The sequence below is a fragment of the Arvicola amphibius genome, chromosome 8 (assembly GCF_903992535.2).
Source record: "Arvicola amphibius chromosome 8, mArvAmp1.2, whole genome shotgun sequence".
Lineage (NCBI taxonomy): Eukaryota > Metazoa > Chordata > Mammalia > Rodentia > Cricetidae > Arvicola > Arvicola amphibius.
The window spans coordinates 64,385,947-64,409,621 of NC_052054.1; the positions used below are offsets into that span (position 1 = coordinate 64,385,947).

Here is a 23,675-nt window from a genome sequence, read left to right on the forward strand (position 1 = left end):
TAGGTCCAAAGAGTTTTTACATAGATATTCAGTTACTCTCTCAGATGTTCTGCATGTGGTCACACAGTGCCTTCTAATGCTGCAAAAAGAATGAAAACAGGAGACTTGCCTACTGTTAAATTCTTATACGATTCTGTTTCTCCATACTTTGTTTATGTACAACCACAGGCCTTTATTTCCACAGTACAGTTCTTCACTGTCTCATTAAAGAAATAATTTTTGTTGTATAAATGGTATGTTTGCATTTTTTGAAATATGAGTTGTCACTAATGGAGGTGACTGCTTACTCTCCTTGCACTTGCCTGATTGGCAGCTGCAGCATGTGATACTTGTCAACACTTGATAATGGTACTTACTTGCTCTTTGCTATTATTTAAGAAGCACATGTTTCTTCTCTATAGGTCTAAAAGTGTTACTCACTGTCAAGTCTATCTCATTTATGTCTTATTTTTCTCTACAATAATTTTACTAATTATAACTTTGCCTTTTAACACTTTAAAAACTATGATTTTGTGTATTGTTGATAGTTCTTTTCAAATATAACACTTTAGATCACTATATCACCCCAAGAGCTCAAATTATTGACAATTCCTAATGTTTACTATGCAGGAGTTAGTGTTTCACTTCCATAAGTTTTTTATCCCAAATTCCTGTTGAGTATTAATGAAACTTTTGATAATATTTTCTATAAGGTAATAATGAATATTTTAAGATTATTTTTATTTCAATATGTAGAGGTAAATATTTACATTTATTCATAAAGGTACCACAGTGGTAAGAAATCAAATTAGGAAATAAATTGATTGTAAGTCTGAGTGCATCATTCAGCATGAAAGCATATGTTTGAGTTTGTTGTTTATTTTGCAGATGATACATAATGTGTAAGAAGACATAGGAGTTATTATTTTTATTATTATTATTAGTTAGTTAATATTATTTAAGTGAAACAAACACAAAATGGTATTGTTGACTATATTCTAAAGATTCATAAATATTTTCCATACATTGCACACTTTATATTATTGTACTTTACAAACATGTAATACTGGCACAAAGAAATCTCACTGCAATTTACAGATGTACATAGTTCTCAACCGCATGCCAGTGTTGTGAGTTTGTAAATGGAAATGTAGACAGAAGATGCTCTGTACAAGAAAATTCATGTTGTTCAGATGTATCAGGTACAATTACATTGAACATACCTATGTAAGCATTAAATACATAGACAATATTGGGGTTACTGGGATTCATGCCCTTAATATCTACATTAATGAAATGGAGTAGATGTATCATTATGCATTCAGGGCCAGTGGCAATTAAAAAATGTTACTGAAAACTGTGAAATCCATTCCCCTTTTATGGTCTGAATGAGTATTTCTCATGTTCATACACACAAATGAATTTATTTACCAATTGTATTTTGGTATTTAAATTTATTTAAAATTAAATATTTAAAGAACATTTTGTGCCTTTAATCGATAAACCAGAAAAAAATACAAGATAGTGATGGTAGACAAGAAGGAATATGTTAACTATATTGTCCACTAAATATGAAAGAATTAGTAGTACAGGAGCCAAACATTGTCCCCAAGAGACTACTGTGCACTTACCAGTCATTCCTTAAATGCCTTATCCAGTTAAGTTTGTTTTATAAAACTTACCAGAATTTTGGATCACGTGTACTTTTAATCTTGCTCAATAATTTCAAACTGAATATATGATCAGGTTTTCTGTTTCATCAAAGCCTGTACCCTTTATTTATCTTCTGTGCCAGCACTCAAAAACCAGAGATGCATTGTCTTTTCTGTGAGAGTTGAAAATGACTCATCTTATTTATGGGAGCTTTACTTTAATGAACATTTAAAGCTTTTTTAACCTTCCAGCAACTTATGTCATTCCAATCTCACAACACAGGACATTTGTTTCAATTACTGAGGGAGGCTGAGAAGATTGTCCACTACAGGATAATTCTTCTTTTTACTACAAATAATCATATATAGATCTCTGTCCATAATAAACACTGTTGCCTTTTATAGAACACGAACTGAAAAGTGCCAGTTTGCTCTGGTGTTGAATTTTTGCATGGGTGATGTAGCAAGAACCCTGATATTTTACCAAATATGTCACTAGTATTTCAATTACCAGAAGGAGTGTTATAATATTGGGTCACAATTACACAGTCTCATTCATTTTATCTGAACAAAATAAAGAAACTCCCCCTAATTATGTCTGTAATGACAAGATCAGGTGTACTATTGAACTTAGAGGACCTTATTGAACAACATCTGTCATAATAGGATTAGTCACGAATCTCTACAAATCTCAGCAGGTGAATATTTTTGGATGTTTGAAAGAAATCCTTGTCTCCATTTGTACCATTCACAGATGCTAAGAAAAGTGTGAGGAAGATAATGGCCACACATGGATGTCAAAATGTGAGGTTATAGGCTACTATTCAGAGACTTGATTGGGGCTTTTACATTTCCTTGTGTGAAACAGATGAGAAAAGATTAACAAGTGAGGGAGTTTTCAAGAACACTTGCAAGAACAGTGTTTCTAAGTTTTGAGGAGTGCATGCTACTTTAGCTCCTCACTTTCTTCATTCTATGTTCCATCCACTCTAGTTCACTCATTCCGCTTATGTATGCACCTGTCCATCCTATCCTGAGTGATTGTGGTCAGTTTCCCTCTCTGTATCAGATGGCGCACAAAGATGCATCTTTAGTTCTGGCCATGATTTCTTTCATACTTCACTTAAACTAAAACAGGATTGGGCTGCCCATCTCAGACAATGAAGATGGTGCTCAATTTCTCTCATAATTGAAAAAAAAGAGTTGTTAAATATAAAATCTGCTTTGATTTTGTTAATACAATCACAGTCAACATGCATTTATACTTGTGAAGACCTGAAGTAAACTATAACCAAATCATGACATCATCCACAATTTATTTTTCATTTATGATTACACAAACAGTTCACTGCGTGCTTCAGAATGTGAGAATCACTAGGTATACAAAGAATATTGGTCACCACCTCACAGTAGGTTTGATTTCTCTATAAGAAATAGAGACTTCACAATTGACTCATCCCTTGGGATGTTAACTTTTGCAAACCAACCTGCTGAGATTTATGCTTTTTAAATTTTTTACCTTACATGAACCAATTCCTAAAACTCAGATGAAATCCTGACAAGATTAGGTGGATGAAGTTTAGAAGTATCACCTTTTAAGTATCAGACACTGAAGAACTTCTCATTCAATGCCTCATTGGAATTACTAATGGTACACATTTTGAAATGGCCTTTAATGAGAGGAGTTATGATGTATAGAGTTCTGTTCATGCTGTTGCCCATGCTGTGCATGCTGTGTCCCATGCAGTGCATGAGATTCTTCAATAAGATAAACAGTCACTGGACAATAGGAAAAAATTGATACTAAATGTTAGAAGGTAGAGTTTCTTTTATTGGATTATATTTGCTGCCGTCAATGCCATAGTGCTTAGAGGATCTTAGATGCCAAAATCTCTTATTTTAAGAAATATTGGCCAAATAGAAAGATTTCTGAACATTTTTCTGCTGTGTTAATAAATCTAGACTTTTATATAAATTTCTAATACAGAAAATGAATGGGGAGAAACTAATTATCAATGAAAATCAGTGATTTCTACAAAGCACATGAATATCATCATTCCATCCTAATACTGAAAACATATTAGTTCTTAATTATTAATGTTCTCTATGTTGATAAGATAAACACTCCTTTATTAATTGTCGCGTATGTGGTAAGTTACTGAATGTGAAGTTTTCCATAAGCTTCCTTTACTGATTATGCACCCATGTACACTCTGGGTACCTTACATATAACTCTGAGAGAAATTACAGAAGAAATTTTATTGTGATTCAGTTTTGTGTATACATGCATATTCCTTTATGTTAATAGAGATTTCTCACTTTGTATGCATGTATGTTTGTGTGTTTCTTTGTATCTGTGCCTATATCTGTGTTGCTATAATGTGTGTGTGTGTGTGTGTGTGTGTGGTGTACACTTCAGTATAGCTGTATCTCTATCTGTTTTTAGAAGTAAGAATAAATTTGCCATATGTCAATGTCTTTTTATATGGGAGTTTTTTATCTGCCTGTGAGTGTTTGTCAATACATGTCTCTTCACATGCCTATGTATATGTTCTTCATATTTCTTTATATGTGCTTGCAAATATGTATATCTGTGTTGTTGTGTATGTGTGTATCTGTTGTTTATGTCTTTGTATATGTGCATAAATTTCTCTATGTCATTATCTCATTGTGTAGTTATTTGTATCTGCTTTGGGCCTGGTGATATGGCAGAACTTAGGTAGGTGGGGAGACAGAACTAAATGCTGGGAGGAAGAAAGCATAGTCAGGGAGATGTCATGAATCTTCTGCTTGAGTCAGACACTGGTTAGAATTTTTCCCGGAAAGCCACTGCCATGTGGCGATATACAGGTTAGTATAAATGGGTTAAATCAAGATATAAGAGTTAGCTAGAAAGGCTAGAGATAATGGGTCAAGCAGTGATTTAACTAATACAATTTCTATGTGGTTATTTCTGGGCTAAGCTAACCAGACGGCTGGGACAAACAAGAAGGCTCCACCTTGCATAAGGTCCTCAATCATATTCATGAAGTTGGTTTTATGCTTCAGTTGTACTGGAATTCAGGTCTTGCTGTAGTAAGATAAATGGCATATATTGCTCGGTTGTTGCTGATAGAATATTAACATTTGTGTCTAGGAATCTGACACTCAAATTGGAATCTGACACACAAGTTGGAAGATGAATGTCTGGTAGCAACATTGGCCTCTGGTACAGCGGGGGGGACTCTCCTTATGTTGAAGCTGGGGATGTTTGATTCATAGGGGTTTGGGATTGAGAATATGGTAGGGAACCAAATTGTGGGATTGCATTGGGGTAGGCCATTTATGTCAAACTCTAACACTCCTTTATGGTCTCTGGTTGAGTAGAGACTCTTACAGTGTTAAAGAACTGAAGCACTCTGGTCTGGAGGGTTGGGGAAGGGAAATCACAATTGGGGTACATGGAAAGTGGGTGACATTCAAATGTGAGCAGCCTATCTGGAATACTGGTGGCCATTGTGGTCTTTAGTAGAGCTGGGAGACTGTCCCTGTTGCAGACTGGGATAATGTAGAAAGGGCAATCAAAGATATGAGATATGGTGAACAGGCACAGAGAGAGTGAGAGCCTTGGAGAATTCAATGTGCAAATATCCTACATGGACTTATGTTGGCAAGCATGTTCCCAGGTAAAGATCTGATAAACCAATGCAAGATTGTGTTAAATCATTGACTTTCTCTGTCATTGATGCTTTCTCTGTGGTGAATAGTCATCTGTTCAACTGCCCAAGGAAAGTTTACACAATGTTCAAGACACTTGTGGCAACAGTAAAACTTTTCTGAACAGGAAATTAGCAAAAAGGTATGTAAAAATTAAAAGTAGAAGTCTCTTCCTATGAAAGAATCTGCCTTTCACTTTTCTCTGTGTCCACATTGTGGGCACCCAGGACAGCTCATCAGAGAACCAGAGTCATGCACTTTTTAGATGTTTATTTTTCAATGTACAATAATATCTATAGAAGAACAGTAGTCCTGTTTACCTCATCACAAATACTAAATAAGACATAACACCACCAGAGATAAGACTTGTCCCATAATTTCCTACATTCTCTTCAGGCATATCCACTGAAAGAAGCTCATCGACCCACACTCACAAAAACACTCTACCATTATTAGAGTAAGTCTGCTTGTTGGTTCCCGGCCACATGGCTATCTTAGATCTGAAATAATCACACAGAAACTGTATTATTTAAATAACTGCTTGGCCCATTAGCTTTAGCTTCTTATTGGCTCTTACATATTAATTTAACCCATCTTTATTTATCTGTGTATTGCCATGTGACAGTGGCTTTCCAGCAAAGTTTCAGGGCCTCTGTTTCTGGTGGCAGCAGCTCCATGGCATCCCCTCAACTCTGCCTTCTTTCTCCCATTATTCTGTTTAGTTTTCTCTGCTTACCTAAGTTCAGACCTATCAAGAGGCCAATGCAGTTTCTTTATTCATTAATGGTAATCACAGCACACAAATCACCTGGTGTCAGAAGTAGGATGCATGAAGTTCCTTGCAACAATTTGTGTGCCAATGTAGTGGACTAAATCCATGTAAAAACCTGAGAAACCTTAAAAAGGACAAAAGAAAAGTCTTAAGCATGGTTTGGTTTGTAGAAGCAATTTCTTGGATGGGCTCTGTTTTCTAGAGGTAGGCAAAGGCATGGTTTTTTGGGGAAAGGATCTCCTGATTCAGCCATAGCAGGTAATAAAAGCCACACAGTTTTGAAGGACTGCTTCCTGGGACATACTGTCAGCACAAACTCTGGCCATGGAGCATTTCAATGGTATTTTTTGGGCCCAGGTGTTTGTGTGCTCACTCTTGAATGATCTGTATGTGGTCCCATTATCCTGAGACTGCATTAAGTATGGAAATAAGACACTGGTCCCTTGTGAACATCATATGTGTTCCTATTTCTCCACACATCATTTACCTACATGTAAAATCACTGCCTTTAATTTCAAAGTCTACTTCTTCACTCTAGTTTTGCTCAAAAAAATTATGAACTGTAGATAATATGCTTGCATTCTTTGAAAAGTGTGATTGACACTTCCCTTGTCACTTACTTGATTGACAGCCCTAGTGTGTGATAGTTAGCAACACATTAAAAGGGGAATAGAGCAGTTACATATTAGCACATCTTTGCCATTATTTTTAAAACAAATGTATTGTCTCTTTGTATCTAACTTGTTTATTTTCTGACACATATTCCCCACGTACCTCTCACATTGCTTTCAGTAATTTTGCTAATTATAACTGTTTATTTTACCAATGTGGGGACTACACATATTTTGATGTTGTAGATTGTTAATATTGTTATCAAACACAGAAATTTACTCCACTGGGACACTCTAACTGCTCAAGGATTCATGTATCTTAAGGTTTGAGGGAAAGGAATTGGTGTTTTGGATTCACAAGATCGATTCTCAAATTCCTGTTGTGTGTTACTAAAATTTTCAATGACATTTTTGCTGTGTGGTAATAAAAATATTCAAAAATTATTTTTACTTGAAAATATATAGGTAAATACATAATGACAACATAGTAGTACAATATATAAGTTGGAAATAGATTTATTTTACTCTGAGTGTATCATTTAGAATGAAGAAGTATGGCTGATGTTTATTGGTCAGATTATATTAAATGACTAGAAAGAGACAGAAGTTACTGATCTTTTCAAAAAAAATTGATATTATTCACTCCCAACTTACTTATTACCCACTTTTATTACAGGAAGCCTCATAAACATTTTCCTCAGATTTTATTCTTTATCATCTTCTATTGTACAAAGATGTTAAACTGGCATATACAAATTAATGTAGGATGCTATTGTGTTAGTGTAACTAGAAATGTAGTCAAAGCAGTTTTGTTGTATAAAAACCAATTGGTCAGAAGTTTCCAGTGAGAACATATGACATTTCGTATAAACATAAATTAGGTGAAGAGTACTTAGAAGGTAGTACATGGGCTTAATTGCTGCAATAAGAACCTGGAGCTGGTGTATCTTTGTGCTTTTGAGGCCAATCTAATTTGTAGCAAATTGGTGTTCAAAACCTTGGAATCCATTCTCTATTTATTACCCATATTAACACTAATGCTGTCCATATACATTTGTGAACACATACATACAGCTTTACAAAATACATCGCTGGCATTTAAATTCACTTAAATATAAATCTTAAGAAGAGATTTTACACCTCAATTAGATAAATCAGAAAAAAAGAATAACATAAAGATCAAGGGCATATGTTAATTATAATGCCCACTGATTATAAAGGAAAGCACAAGAGCCAAACATTGCCCATACTATTGTGCACTCAACAATCATTATTTGACAGTCTTATCAAATTCAGTTAATTTGATAAGAAAATATGATAAACTCATAGGCTCACATGTCTCTTGAATTTTTCACATTGATTGATGATTTCAAAATGAATACAGGAATAGGTTTGTTGTTTGATTAAAGCCTCTGCCATTGTCTTTATCTTTAGAGTAAGCATTCAAAAACCAGAAATTGAAAACACACTCTTTGAAAGGTGCTGATGTCTCACTTTATTTAATGGAAAATACATTCTGATGAACTTTTAAAGCTTTTTATAAGCTTCCAGCTATGCATATTATTCTAATCTCACAGCATAAGCCATTTGTATCAGTATTGGCAGTGGTTGGGAATACTGTACAGCTAAGAATAGTCCATCTATTGACTACTCAGGAGCATCTGTAGATCTCTGTTCATAATAATCACCATACCCTTTTACAGAACAACAAAAAACATCCAGTTTGCATTGGCCTTAGCTTTTTCCATGGATGAAGTCAACAGGAATGTTGATCTGTTACCAAATTCATCATTCATATTTGAATGCTCAAAAGGTGGTTGTGCAACTGAGACGAAATTATATAGTCACTTGCAATTTTCTGAAGAATTTCGTGATATTCCCAATTATATCTGCTATGACCAGACTATGTGTATAGTGGTGCTTACAGGACCAAATTTGGCAACATCTGTGATGGTTGGGACCATGCTCAACCTCTTCATGCCTCAACAGGTGAGATTTTGTGTTGTGACTTTGAAAGAAATTCTGGCTCTGCTGTTATAAGTCCTAGATGCTAAGAAGATTGTGAGGAGGATACTACCTTAAAAATCTGTGTTTAACAATTTAGTTCAAGGTTATTATTCAGTCTTGATGGGGCTTCATTTCCTTTTTGAAATTGAGATGAGGGAAGAAGTAAGAGATAAGGAGTATTTTAAGGAACTCCTGGCTGAAAGTGTGTTTATAAGATCTTATGAGTGTGTGCTACATCATGCTGCTCCCTGTGTTGTAGGTCCTTCAGGTTACCTACGGACCTTTCCATCCCATCCTCAGCAGTCATGAACAATTTCCCTCTCTGTATCAAATGGCTGCCAAGGACACATCTTTAGTCCTGGCCATGATCTCTATGATGCTTTACTTCAACTGGAACTGGATTGGACTGGCCATCTCAGACAATGATCAGGGTATTCAATTTCTCACACATTTGAGAGGAGAGATGGAAAAAATTACAGTCTGCTTTGCCTTTGTGACTATGGTCCCAGTCAAGATGGATTTATTCTTTACAAGAGCTGAAGTGTATTATAACCAAATAGTAACATCATCCACAAATGTAGTTATCATTTATGGTGACCGAGACAGTACTCTAGCTGTGGGATTTAGAAGGTGGGAATCTCTAGGTTTACAGAGAATATGGGTAACCACTTCACAGTGGGATGGCACTACAAGTAAGAATGACTTCCCATTTAATATATTCAATGGAAAAATTACTTTTGCATATCACCATGCTGAGATATCTAGTATTAAAACTTTTGTCCAGACATTGAACCCTCTCAAATACACAGACAAATTTCTGGCCAGGCTTGAGTGGATGAACTTGAAATGCAATGTCTCCGCTTCTATGTGTAAGACCCTGAAGAATTGCTTATCCAATGCCTCATTGCAATGGCTCAAAGCACAGACTTTTGACATGGCATTTAGTGATGAGAGTTATGACATATATAATGCAGTGTATGCTGTGGCCCATGCCCTCCATGAAATGCTTATTCAGCAAATATATAATCCACCAATGGATAATGGAACAGGGCATGATGCTCACTGCTTGAAGGTAGTGTTTCTTCTTTTGGATGAAATTTGATGTCATCAATTTCAAAGTCTTTAAGTGTCTATTAAATGTCCCAATTTACTGGATTAGGGAATATTTCATAAAACACAATGATTTCTGGAAATTTTTCTCAGTAGTGATATAAATCTGGATGCTGGTATAAATCTTAATGCAAAGCAATGGTGTGGAAGGCACAATTTGTAAAGGAAGTACACTGATTTTGTTACAGAGTACATGTCTTTCACCACAGCTATTCTAAAACTGTAAGCCTAAATCCTTCCTCCTTAATCCTCTTCTTTATGAAAAGATGAATCCTTGGATATTTATTGTCAAATATGTGATAATCAGTTTATAAAATGATTTTTCACACTCGTTCCAAACTGATTCTGCTCACACTGTAGGCTCTGGGAACCTCATTCACATCCTGAGTGAAAGTAATTACACAGTAAACGGTGTCATTCTTCAGTTAAGGACATACATTTTTATTCATATGTATGAATATATAGTTCTTCTTGTTTGTGGTTGTATGCTTTTGTGTTTCTAGGTTTCTCTGTTTGTTTCTGTGTTACTGTGTATATATGTGTTTCTGTATATCTGCATATCTATCTGTATGTGGAACTCAACATTAATTTGTCTGTGTCAATGTCTTTCTGTATGGGAGTTTTTCTGTGAATAACTTCCTGTGTATTTTTTTCAGTGCATATGTTCATATGTGTTGATTTCACTGTTGTATATTGCTTGCACATATGTTTATCTTTGTTTCAGTGTGCCTGTCTGTCTGACTCTCTCAATCAGTCTTTGTATATGAGCATAAATCCATCAATATCAATATCTCTCTGTGTAGGTGTTTTTGTTTTTGAGTGTTTCCCTGTGTGTATTTGCAATTTAATATGTGCATATATTTTTGGCCCTGTTTATGTGTTTCTCAGTTTTCTGGGTTTTTGTGTCTGTTTTGGTGCATATGTTCCACTGTGTATAGATTTGTTTTAGTGTGTGAGTGTTGGCATTTGTGTTTATTTCTGTATAACATGCATATAGATGCATTATGTATGTCTATATGGAAGTTGATCTCTGACTCTCTCTCTCTGTTTCTCTCTCATGCTCTTTGTGTGTGTGTGTGTGTGTGTGTGTGTGTGTGTGTGTGTGTGTGTGTTTCTGTGGTGTGTCTCTTTCAGCTGTACTCCTTTCTGAGGAAAACACGCTTCACTAATCCAGTTGGAGACAGAGTGATTATGAACCAGAAAGAAAAACTTCAGGAAGAGTACGACATTTTTCAGATTTGGAATTTACCATATGGTCTTGGACTTAAGGTGAAAATAGGAGAGTTTAGCTCACATTTTCCATATGGTCAACAGCTGCATATATATGAAGACATGATAGAGCAGGCAACAGGAAGTAGACAGGTGGGTCTGACTTAACTGCATTCCTTTGCATTACACGGCAGTATCAAGGACAATGAGATAGATTTATGCTGTCTTGTAACCAACTACAAATAAATAGTCCCATTACAAAGAATTTTCTGGCCTCCTATTTTATGTTTCTACATTCCCCTTTTTGATGTGACATTTTATTAATACTTTGAGGATTTCAGATATGTATTCAATGAATTTTTATCATTCCAGAATATCTTTCTTGTTTTTAATATATAATGTATAATGACTGTTACTACTGCACAATATTGTTTCTGGTAAATAGAGCCACTTTATCTTGGTACAATTCTGATAGCTAGACAGTGATTGTTGTGTTTTTGTGGAACACTTGACACAGGTGTCGAAAGACTGACGGTAAATCTAAGGGAAGAAAAATGTAAACACATACAAATCATTAATATTTATTACATAATTGTTATTAAGTATCTTTAACAACAGATACTAAATTGCCAACATCTTGAACAATATATTAAGGTAATATTTTCATAACCCTATGAATTATAACTTTATTCATGTTTTTCTTTATGGTTTTAAGTTGATATGGGTGCTTTCTTTGTATGTATATCTGTGCAACACTGCAATGTATGGTGCCAATGGATGCATATCTGTTAAAGTAATTGTTACCTAGAGGAACATTGCTTGGTCCTGTAAATTCTTTTATATTTTACTCAAAGCAAAGAGTGTGTGTCTAGTTACCTTATCTGTGTGCAGAGGAAATATTGGTAGTACAATAATGGCTTTTTGACATTTATAAATGAATTCCATTATGGGTCTAATGTATGCTATAAGTGTGAATTCTAATGTTAATGGTTTTAGATATCCAATTCAAACTTCTCCAGCATTATGTGGGTCAAAACTTAAAGGAGTTAATTTCAGGAATATCATCAAGCTAGATCTGAAGTTGTATTACAAATTCCAGATAGCATAAAATCTACAAAATAATATTTATCTCAGAGTGATAATGAGAGTTATTATCAGGAAATAAAACATATGGACTGAAGGTATAGCCACTGACTGACATATCCATTCAGGGAGCAACAATAATTTTTCAAGTATGTACTTTCCAAGCCAAATTGAGCATTGCAAAATATCCACTGAAGGATACAGAAGATTATGAACCCTGAAACCAGTGCTCATCTCCCATATAGGCTAATTTCATGCAAAAACAAATGAACAAAAAAATAAGTCTTCAAGCCAACAGAACTACAAATATTACAGTCATAGGTTAAAATGAGAATGTGTTCAATGACATATTAGAAAGATACAAAGAATTATAATAACAAAATTCCAGGGCATCAAACAGGACACAAATCAATTCTAGAAGAAGGCAATGAAATCATAAATCCTTGTATACCATAAGGAACTGAGTAAGCATATGATAGATACTTTCCAAATGGTAGAAAATGATAAAAATATTCAAACTAAAATATGTAGAGGAAACAAAAAATCCAATAAATATCTCAAAAAAAATTCTCATAAAGGAAAACTTCAAGTTGAGTACAGGATGGCAAGGCTCAGAGACAAGCAGAAGAATTAGAACACTGAAACTATGACAGCTAAATATCAAAATATATATGAGACAAAGGGGGTTTGATTAAATAATCAAAGTTATTAAAACTAGACAGAAGGACTAATGAAGACATCAACAATATATTCAATAAAATGCAACAATAATTTCCCAAAATGCAATGAGATACATGACCATCTGAAGACAGAAGGCATTTATAAAAACATATTATCAGAAAAAAAAACTTCCTATGACATATTTTACATAGATTTGTATTATAATGGCACAGAATGGAAATTGAAGGGTGTAGAATAGAAATTCTTTTCATAGAAAGACCTCTTATAAATAAATAATAGAAGAGACCTTTAGTTCCTTTAAAAGGGCAGAGTATAAGTTATGCAATTCAAGGACTTAGAGATATGTTTGCAAAATCATGTTACTATACCCAACAAAGCTATCCTTTATAATCAAAAGAGAATTTGAGAGCTCTTCAAAGAAATATATTTGATTACACATTGAATTTATAAAAACCCCAGAATGGAGAGCACACTTGTGCATTATTTTTGCTTATTTTGAAGTAAGAAGATACAATTGTTACCCAGATTGTTGAGATAGAAAGATGTGTCTTATATCGGGTTGTGGTAATACTCTTTAATTCCAGAACTCAGGAGGCAGATAAAGTTGGACCACTTGGTTTGAGGGAACCTCTTCTACATAGCCAGTTCCAGGATAAGGGCTAGAAAGAAAAATATGTCTCTAAAATATATCAGATAAATGAAAGAAAGAAACAAACAAACAAAGAGATAAAGAAAGAGAGAACGATAGAAAGAAAGAAAGAAAGAAAGAAAGAAAGAAAGAAAGAAAGAAAGAAAGAAAGGAATAAGGAGAGGAAAGGAATTCATGCCTTTATATCACATCTTCTAACCTAATCTGGGAAAGAAACATTATTTATGTGAATCTTGAATTGGTAAGACAAACTTTAATCATTTAGTTCATTTGATCTGGAAAATCCTCCTATAATCTCTGCTACACACTGTGCTGGAAGAACAGATAATTTGATTTTGTAAATCCCCTACAATATTTGCTACACACTTTGCTGGAAGCCTATACAAGAGCAAAGAGAAAGGAAACTTATACTCTGTCTGCTGGCTCTCACCTTGCTAGAAAGTCCATTCTGTCATTGACATTATAATGAGCCATCGTGTCTGGGATTCAAGTGTTTACTGAAGATCAACCGAGACATTCGGGATCATGGACTGAGTAGCTTCTGTATTCTTAGATCCCATTCTTAACTAGCAGTGTTGGATTAGCTAGACCACAAACTAAATGATGTCATACATCATTTGCATCATTTGCATACATACATACATACATACATATATTCATACATAAAGAGAGACAGACAGAATACTGTAAATTCTATTACTCTAGAGAACCATAACTAATACAGAAACAGATGAATATTCATTGATGTATATTTTATAGAAAATTATGACCACAATGGAAGACACTTGAAAAACTTCTACACACTGACAACAAAGATAAATATGTGGTCCAGGAAGACAATGAGAATATTAGAAAACAATACAGAAAAACAACCATTAGAAAATTATCATATATAGCTACAAAAATGAACAATTAGCAAATTGTTCTCAAAACCAAATATTAATTTTCATTTTCTCCTATCATAATACACAAACAAGAATTTTTTGTAAAACATACATTCATTTGTCCTTCCAAAAACACACTTCAGTTACTAACATGAAGACATTTCTTCTATAAAGATGGAGGAAAGAAATCTTATGAAAATGAGACATAATAAAGAACATCAGACACTACACAATTTCATGAACTTAAATGGAAAATTATCAACTAAACACTAAATAGTATAAGTCAAAAACAAAACAAAATGATCTGTCCCTGTGACAAACATGACTTTATTCCAAGGTTACAATGATTTTTAACATATTTAAAAGTTAAAGAAATGTAGCTCAGAAATATACCCAAGCACAGGCCTACATAATTATTCAAATGTGTGCAGAAATGGCTCTTAACAAAGTTCAGTGGTGTAGGAGGTCCTTCTGTCTTTATATTGCTTTCATTGGTTAATACAAAAAGTGCTTTGTGCCTGTTGATAGGGCAGAACTTAGGTAGGAAGGAAAAGCTGAACTGAATTCTGGGAGGAAGAAAGCAGAGTAGGAGATATGCAGTGGAACTGCCAGAGACAGACATTGGGAATATTACCTTGTAAGCCACTTCCACATGGTGATACACAGATTAATAGAAATGGGTTAAATTATATGTAAAAATTAGCCCCTAAGAAATTAGAGCTAATGGGCTAAGCAGTGATTTAATTAACACAGCATCTGTGTGGTTATTTTGAAGCTCAGCTAGCCAGGCAGCCAAGACAAACAAGCAGCCCACTCCCTACAACAGTTCAGCATTCACTGAGAGTTAAAATTTAAATCAAACATAGTGAAGGGAACCCTGATGGCTCTTTGTCTTGGAGAGGGGAGGAGTGGGGGTATGGGTGGAAGGGAGGGGAGGGAAGAGGGAGGAGGAGGGGAGAAGATGGAAATTTTTAATAAAAAAAAATGAGAAACAAAAATTTAAATCAAACAAAATCTTACACAATAGAAGGAACCCATCTTGACATAATAAGGTTTTCTTTTCTATTAATTACTCAATGTTTTCCAGCCTGATCATATTAAAAAGTTGATCTATGACAATCATATTGACAACATTGTACTACAGGAAAAGAAACTCAAAGAATTTCCAATGAAATCCTAACTGAGGACGGGTGTACGCATTGGTGTGTATGCTTAATAAATACACTTGGGTGGCAGAGGTAGAAAAAAATCCTATCTGTTTATGGCCAGTCAGGCCTGCACAGCACGTCCAAGTGATTAGGGTTGCATAAACAGACACCAGCTCAAATAAATGAACAGAGATTGGACAAGGATAGGCATTTACTCCATGATTCTTGAAAATAGTCCTTGACATCTTAGCAAATACAAAAAAAGAAATAGTAAAATTAAATAAAGAAAATAAGAGAAGAAATATGCACACTGATAGCGTGCACATTTAATCCCAGTATTCAGAAGGCAGGAGAGGCAGATTTCTGTGTGATCTAAGTTAATATACTCTACTTAGGGAGTTGAGGTGTACCAATACTACAATTTAAGACTCTCTTTCAAGAAAACATTGAGGAATAAATGGAAGACTTGTAGTTAATCTTCTTGTGGAGAACATGAAGAACCAATGCAGAGGAGACACTGTGGTGTTGACACATAACTCAGTTCTGAACAGAGGATGCAAGTCAGCACACAACAATCAGGAGATATCTAAAACAGTGTGTAGATCCCAATCCAGAGCTTTTGTTTATACAAAGTTCTTTCATTTTAAACTTTAAGAAATACTTCAATGAAATTTTTACAAAATCAAAATTTTTAATATGTTTTACATTATATTTTGTGTGAATAGAAGTTTTTTATTTTTATTGATGTGTTTTTTTAATTTTTATTGATTTTTATTGAGGTCTACATTTTTCTCTGCTCCCTGCCCTCCTTTCCCATCACCTACCACCCTCCCCCAAGATCCCCATGCTCCCAATTTACTCAGGAGATCTTGTCTTTTTCTACTTCCCATGTGGATTAGATTTATGTATGTCTCTCTTACAGTCTTATTTGTTGTCTCAGTTCTCTGGGAATGTAATTTGTAAGCTGGTTTTCCTTGCTTTATGTTTAAAAACCACTTATGAGGAACTAAATATGAAAAAATATATTCTGTGTCTGGGTTACCTCACTCAAAATGATGTTTTCTAGCTCCTTCAATTTTCCTGTAAAATTCAAGATATTATTTTTTCTGCTATATAGTACTCCACTTTGTAAGTGTACCGCAGTTTCTTTATCCATTTTTTGGTCAAAGGGTATTTAGGTTGGTCCATATTCTGGTATGACAAGCAATGCTGCTATGAACATAGTTGAGGTCTGTCCTTGTGGCACATTTGAGCATCTTGGGATAAATACCCAAAAGTGAAATTACTGGGTTTTAAGTAAGGTTGTTTCTTAATTTTCTGACAAATCACCACACTAACATCCAAAAGGGCTGTACCAGCTTGCATTCCCTCTAGCAACATAGTAGTTTTCCTTTTACCCAACAACCTCTCCAGTATAAGTTGTCATCAGTATTTTTGATTTTGGCCATTCTTACAGTTTTAAGATGAACTCTCAACATAAAGCTAGCCATACCAAACCTTATAGAAGAGAAAGTGGGAAGTACATTTGAACATATTGGCACAGGAAACCACTTCCTAATATAACCCCAGCAGCACAGACACTGAGATAATAATTAATGGGACTTCCTGAAACTGTAAAGCTTCTGTAAAGCAAAGGACATGGTCAATAAGAGAAAACAGCAGCCTACAGAATGGGAAAAGATCTTCACTAACCCCACATCAGACAAATGTCTGATCTCCAAAATATACAAAAATCTCAAGAAATTGGTCATCAAAAGAAAAATAATCCAAATCAAACTTTTATTCAGGTTCCCCAAATATTTGCAGGCATTGTAAAGCATGTACATCTCAGGAAACACCATTCTTTCCAGCTCAACACATATCAATTATACTCTTCCTCACTGCCTATTTAGCTGAGTTTTTTATTTATTTATTTATTTATTTTTATCTTCCACTTCCCAAAGTCAAACTATTTTTATTTCAGCTCAAAAGGCCCTCCACGATCTTTGTCCCTCTTTGTCAACCTCATCCTTTTTTTTTTCATGTTCCAGTATTTTCTTCTTTTTAATTTTTTAAAAAAAAATTCCACGGAGAAAAATTCATGCTGTTAAGTCTCTAAGTGAGCTTTCTTCGTTTTCTTTTTTTTTCTTTTTTTTTTCCTCATGGTTTATTTTTTTTTATATTTAAAAATTTCCATCTCCTTCCCTCCTCCTCCCCCTTCCCTCCCCTCCTTCTTCCCCTTCCCTCCCCTCCCCTCCACCCATACCTCCCCTCCCTCCCTCTCAAGGCCAAGGAGCCATCAGGGTTCCCCACTCTATGCTAAGACCAAGGTCCTCCCAATGCCCCCCAGGTCCAGGAAGGTGATCGACCAAGCTGAGAAGGCTCCCACAGAGCCCGTCCATGAAGAACAATCAGAGCCCAGAGCCATTGTCCTTTGCTTCTCATTCAGCCCCCGCTGTTGGCCACACTCAGAGAGACGGGTTTGGTCGCATGATCCATCAGTCCCATTCCAACTGGAGTTGGTGATCTCCCATTAGTTCTGTCCCACCGTTTCCATGAGTGAACGCACCCCTCTCGTTCCTGACTTTCTCCCTCATGTTCTCGCTCCTTCTGCTCCTCATCGGGACCTTGGGAGCTCAGTCCAGTGCTCCAATGTGGGGCTCAGTCACCTTCCCCATCTGTCGCCAGCTGGAGGTTCCCTCACGGTCCTGACTTTCTTTCTCATGTTCTCTCTCCTTCTGCTCCACATCAGGACCTTGGGAGCTCAGTCCGGTGCTCCAATGTGGGGCTCTGTCATTTTCTTCATCTATCGTCAGGTGGAGGTTCTATGGTGATATGCAAGAAATTCATCAGTATGGCTATAGGAACTGGCCTTTTCAGGCTCCCTCTCCTCAGCTGCCCAAGGAACTAACTGGGGGCGTCTCCCTGGAAACCTGGGAACCCCTCTAGGGTCAAGTCTCTTGACAACCCTCAGGTAGCTCCTTAAATTAAGATATATGCTTCCCTGCTCTCATATCCACCCTTCCTATATCCCAAGCACCCCATTCCTCCGAGCTCCCCCGGTTCTCCCCTTCACACTTTTCTCTCCCCATCTTCCCTTGGCCCAGTCTTGCCCAACCCTCAAGTTCCCAATTTTGCCTGGCGATCGTGTCTACTTCCAATATCCAGGAGGATTACTATATCTTTTTTTGGGAGTTCACCTTCTTATTATCTTCTCAAGGATCCCAAATTTATAGGCTCGATGTCCTTTAATTATGGCTAGAAACCGAATATGAGTGAGTACATCCCATGTTCATCTTTATGGGCCTGGGTTACCTCACTCAGAATAGTGTTTTCTATTTCCATCCATTTGCCTGCAAAATTCAAGATGTCATTGTTTTTTACCGCTGAGTAGTATTCTAGCATGTATATATTCCACAGTTTCTTCATCCATTCTTCCACTGAAGGGCATCTAGGTTGTCTCCAGGATCTGGCTATTACAAATAATGCTGCTATGAACATAGATGAGCATATGCTTTTGTTGTATGATTGGGCATCTCTTGGGTAGATTCCCAAGAGTGGAATTGCTGGGTCCTGGGGTAGGTTGATCCCGAATTTCCTGAGAAACCGCCACACTGCTTTCCAAAGTGGTTGCACAAGTTTGCATTCCCACCAGCAATGGATGAGTGTGCCCCTTACCCCACAACCTCTCCAGCAAAGGTTATTATTGGTGTTTTGGATTTTAGCCAATCTGACAGGTGTAAGATGATATCTCAAAGTTGTTTTGATTTGCATTTCCCTGATAGCTAGGGAGGTTGAGCATGACCTTAAGTGTCTTTTGGCCATTCGAACTTCTTCTGTTGAGAATTCTCTGTTCAGTTCAGCGCCCCATTTTTTAATTGGGTTAATTGGCATTTTACCGTCTAGTCTCTTGAGTTCCTTATATATTTTAGAGATCAGACCTTTGTCAGTTGCAGGGTTGGTGAAGATCTTTTCTCTTAGTGACAATGTCCTTTGCTTTACAGAAGCTGCTCAACTTCAGGAGGTCCCATTTATTCAATGTTGCCCTTAAAGTCTGTGCAGCTGGGGTTATGCATAGGAAACGGTTCCCTGTGCCCATTTGTTGTGCTATGATCTTTCCTCTTAGCACTGCTTTCATAGTGTCCCATAGGTTTGGGTATGTTGTGTTTTCATTTTCATTGAATTCAAAGAAGACTTTAATTTCTTTTTTATTTCTTCCTTGACCCAGGGGTGGTTCAGTAGTTGACTGTTCAGTTACCATGAGTTTGTAGGCTACTGGGGGTATGATTGTTGTTGAATTCTAACTTTTTTCCATGGTGATCTGATAGTACATAGGTAGTTACTACACTTTTTTTGTATCTGTGGATGTTTGCTTTGTTACCAATTATGTGATCAATTTTCGAGAAGGTTCCATACGATGTTGAGAAGAAGGTATATTCTTTTCTGTTTGGGTGGAATGTTCTATAGGTGTCTGTTAGTTCTCTTATTTCTCATTTATTTCTGTCTGATTGACCGCTCCATTGGTGAGAGAGGAGTGTTGAAATCTCCTACTATTAGTGTGTGGGGTTTGATGTGTAATTTGAGTTCTAGTAATATTTCTTTCAAGCTCTCCCCATCTTCCCCTTCACACTTTTCTCTCCCCATCACCCCTCACTCCCATCCCACCCCTCCCCCAATTTCCCAATTTTTTTATCGCTGAGTAGTACTCTAATATGTATATATTCCAGTTTCTTCATCCATTCTTCCACTGAAGGGCATCTAGGTTGTTTCCAGGTTCTGGCTATTACAAATAATGCTGCTATGAACATAATTGAACAAATGCTTTTGTAATATGATAGGGCATCTCTTAGGTATATTCCCAAGAGTGGAATTGCTGGGTCCTGGGATAGGTTGATCCCAAATTTCCTGAGAAACCTCCACACTGCTTTCCAAAGTGGTTGTACAAGTTTGCATTCCCACCAGCAATGGATGAGTGTACCCCTTATTCCACAACCTCTCCAGCAAAGGCTTTCATTGGTGTTTTTGATTTTAGTCAATCTGACAGGTGTAAGATGGTATCTCAAAGTTGTTTTGATTTGCATTTCCCTGATCGCTAAGGAGGTTGAGCGTGACCTTAAGTGTCTTTTGGCCATTTGAACTTCTTTTGTTGAGAATTCTCTGTTCAGTTCAGCGCCCCATTTTTTTAATTGGGTTAATTGGCATTTTAAAGTCTAGTCTCTTGAGTTCCTTATATATTTTGGAGATCAGACCTTTGTCTGTTGCAGGGATACAGGAAGGGTAGGTATGGGAGCAGGGAAGTATATATCTTTATTAAGGGAGCCATTTTAGGGTTGGCAAGAGACTTGACTCTAGACGGTTCCCAGGTATCCAGGGAGCTACCCCCAGCTAGTTCCTAGGGCAGCTGAGGAGAGGGAGCCTGAAAAGGCCAGATCCTATAGTCATACTGATGAATATCTTGCATATCACCATAGAACCTTCATCTGGCGATGGATGGAAATAGAGACAGAGCCACACATTGGTGCACCGAACTGAGCACCCAAGGTCCAAATGAGGAGCAGAAGGAGGGAGAACATGAGCAAGGAAGTCAGGAATGCGAGGGGTGCTCCCACCCACCAAGATGGTGGGGGCTGATCTAATCGGAGCTCACCAAGGCCAGCTGGACTGGGACTGAAAAAGCACGGAATAAAACTGGACTCCCTGAACATGGCGGACAATGAGGGCTGCTGAGAAGCCAAGGACAATGGCACTGGATTTGGATTTTACTACACATACTGGCTTTGGGGGGCCTAGCCTATTTGTATGCTCACCTTCCTAGACTTGGACGCAAGGGGGAGGAACATGGACTTCCCACAGAGCAGGGAACCCTTACTGGAGAGGGAGGGGGGAGGGGGAGGTAAATGGGAGGTGGGGAGGAGGCAGAAATTTTTAATAAACAAAAAATAAATTTAAAAAAAGTGAAGAAAAAATAAAAAAAATATATTTCTTTTACATATGTGGGTGCTTTTATATTAAGGGTGTAGATATTCAAGACTGAGACTTCAACCTGATGATTTTTTCCTGTTATGAGTATAAAATGTCCTTCTCCATCTCTTCTGATTGATTTTAGTTTGAAATCAATTTTGTTAGATATTAAGAAAGGCATACCTGCTTGTTTCTTAGGTCTGTTTGATTGGAAATCCTTTTCCCAACCCTTTACTCTGAGGTAGTATCTGTCTTTGAGGTTGAGGTATGTTTGTTGTAAATGGAAGAATGTTGGATCCTGTTTTTGTATCCATTCTCTTAACCTGTACCTTTTTTATCAGTGAATTGAATCAATTGATGTTAAGTGATATTAATGAACAGTGGTTGTTAACTCCGGTTATTGTTTTTGGTGGTAGTGTTTGTGTGTTTCCCTTCTTGGAGTTGTTCTTGTGGAGGGTTGTCAGATGTCTGTGTTATTATGGATGTTGTTGGCTTTCTTGGGTTGTGGTTTTCCTTCTAGTACTTTTTGTGAGGCTTGGTTTGTAGGTATGTATTGTCTAAATCTGTTTTTGTCCTGGAATATCTTGTTTTCTCCATCAATGGTGAATGCAAGCTTTGCTGGGTATAGCAGTCGGACCTTGCATCCACGGTCTCTTAGTGTCTGCAGCACATCTATCTAAGACATTCTGGCTTCATGGTTTCCATAGAGAAGTCAAATGTAGTTTTGATAGGTTTACCTTTATATGTTAATTGCCCTTTTTCTTTTGTAGCTCTTAATATTTTTTCTTTATTCTGTATGTTTAGTGTTTTGATTATTATATGGTGAAGTTTGTTTTTTATCCAGTCTATTTGGTGTTCTTTATGCTACTTGTACCCTAATAAGAATGTCCTTCTTTAGGTTGGGAACGTTTTCTTCTATAATTTTGTTGAATATATTTTCTGGGCCTTTAAGCTGTAATTCTTCTTCTTCTACCCCTATTATTCTTAGGTTTGGTCTTTTCATGGAGTCCCAGATTTCCTGGATGTTTTGTGTTAAGAATTTGTTCAATTTGCTGTTTTCTTTTATCAGTGAGTTTATTTCCTCTATAGTATCTTCAGTGTCTGAGATTCTTTCTTCTATCTCTTGTATTCTGTTGGTTATACTCGTCTCTGTAGTTCTTGTTCATTTATTGTATCCTACCATCCATTGGTTTGTGTTTTCTTCATTGCCTCCATTTCAGTCTTCAAATCTTGAACTGTTTCCATTACCTGTTTGATTTCTTTTTCTTGGTTTTCTTGGGTATCTTTGAGAGATTTAATGATTTCTTCCAACTTTTTGTTTGTCTTCTTATCCAATACTTTAAAGGAATTTTTCACATCCTGTTTAAGGGCCTCTATTATTTTCATAATGCTATGTTTAAAGTCAATTTCTTCTACTTCTTTTGGGATAGGGTGTTCAAGTCTTCCTGTTGCGTGTTCACTGGATTCTGGTTTTATCATGTTGCTTTTCAGGTTTTTGGAGGAATTCTTGCATTGGCCCCTGCCCCTCTCTTCCTTCAATGTAGCCAGGAGAGTCTTGGCATCTTGGTCCAATCTTTGCTGTGACTGACTGTGTACTTGGGGGCTTTTTTTGATCTGCCCTCTCTTAGGTCCCCTTGCACTGAGCTGGCTGTGCTGGTGGATGTAAGGACCCAGCAGATGGAAAGGAGTGCCCTCTGGATGGATCTCCTCAGTGCAGGATCAGGAACTCTTCCTGGGCCAAGGACATCACAGAAAATAGAACAGGCTTGGGGGAGGCAAGGTCATGTGGAACAAAGAAGCCCCTGCAGCAGGAGATGAAGGGACCCTGTACTCGTTTCCCGGACTGTCCGGCCTGGCAGGCACTCATTTACCCCTCTGAATGGATCTCCTCAGTACAGGAGCAGGGTCGTGTGGAACAAAGAAGCCGCTGCAGTAAGATGAAGGGCCCCTGTACTCAGTTCCCTGACCATCCGGCAGGCGGGTACACACTTACCCCTCTGGATTGATCTCCTCTGTGCAGGAGCAGGAAGTCTTCCTGGGCCAAGGACCTTGCAGACAATAGGGCTCATCTTAGCTTTTTGTGATGTTGCTGTGATTAAATATTGACCAAAATCATATTGAGAGGGGTTTGATTGGGAACATGAATTACAGCAAAGAAATGACAAGGTAGGCAGGCGTATGGAGACTGCAACTAAATTGTAGACCTGAAGGAACGTAGCTTACTGACTTTCATTGAATTCTCACACAGCCCTGC

At 36.8% G+C, this 23,675-nt stretch overlaps 1 protein-coding gene across 1 annotated transcript in view; it reads left to right on the forward strand.

Annotated features, from left to right (window-relative positions):
• LOC119821752 (vomeronasal type-2 receptor 116-like) overlaps positions 1-23,675 on the forward strand; it is a 32,282-nt gene that overhangs the window by 637 nt on the left and 7,970 nt on the right. The window contains exons 2-5 of the mRNA XM_038340873.1: positions 2,993-2,995; positions 8,414-8,699; positions 8,977-9,789; positions 10,962-11,189. Of these exons, the coding sequence (XP_038196801.1) occupies positions 2,993-2,995; positions 8,414-8,699; positions 8,977-9,789; positions 10,962-11,189 (1,330 nt within the window). The remainder of the gene's footprint in view (positions 1-2,992; positions 2,996-8,413; positions 8,700-8,976; positions 9,790-10,961; positions 11,190-23,675) is intronic.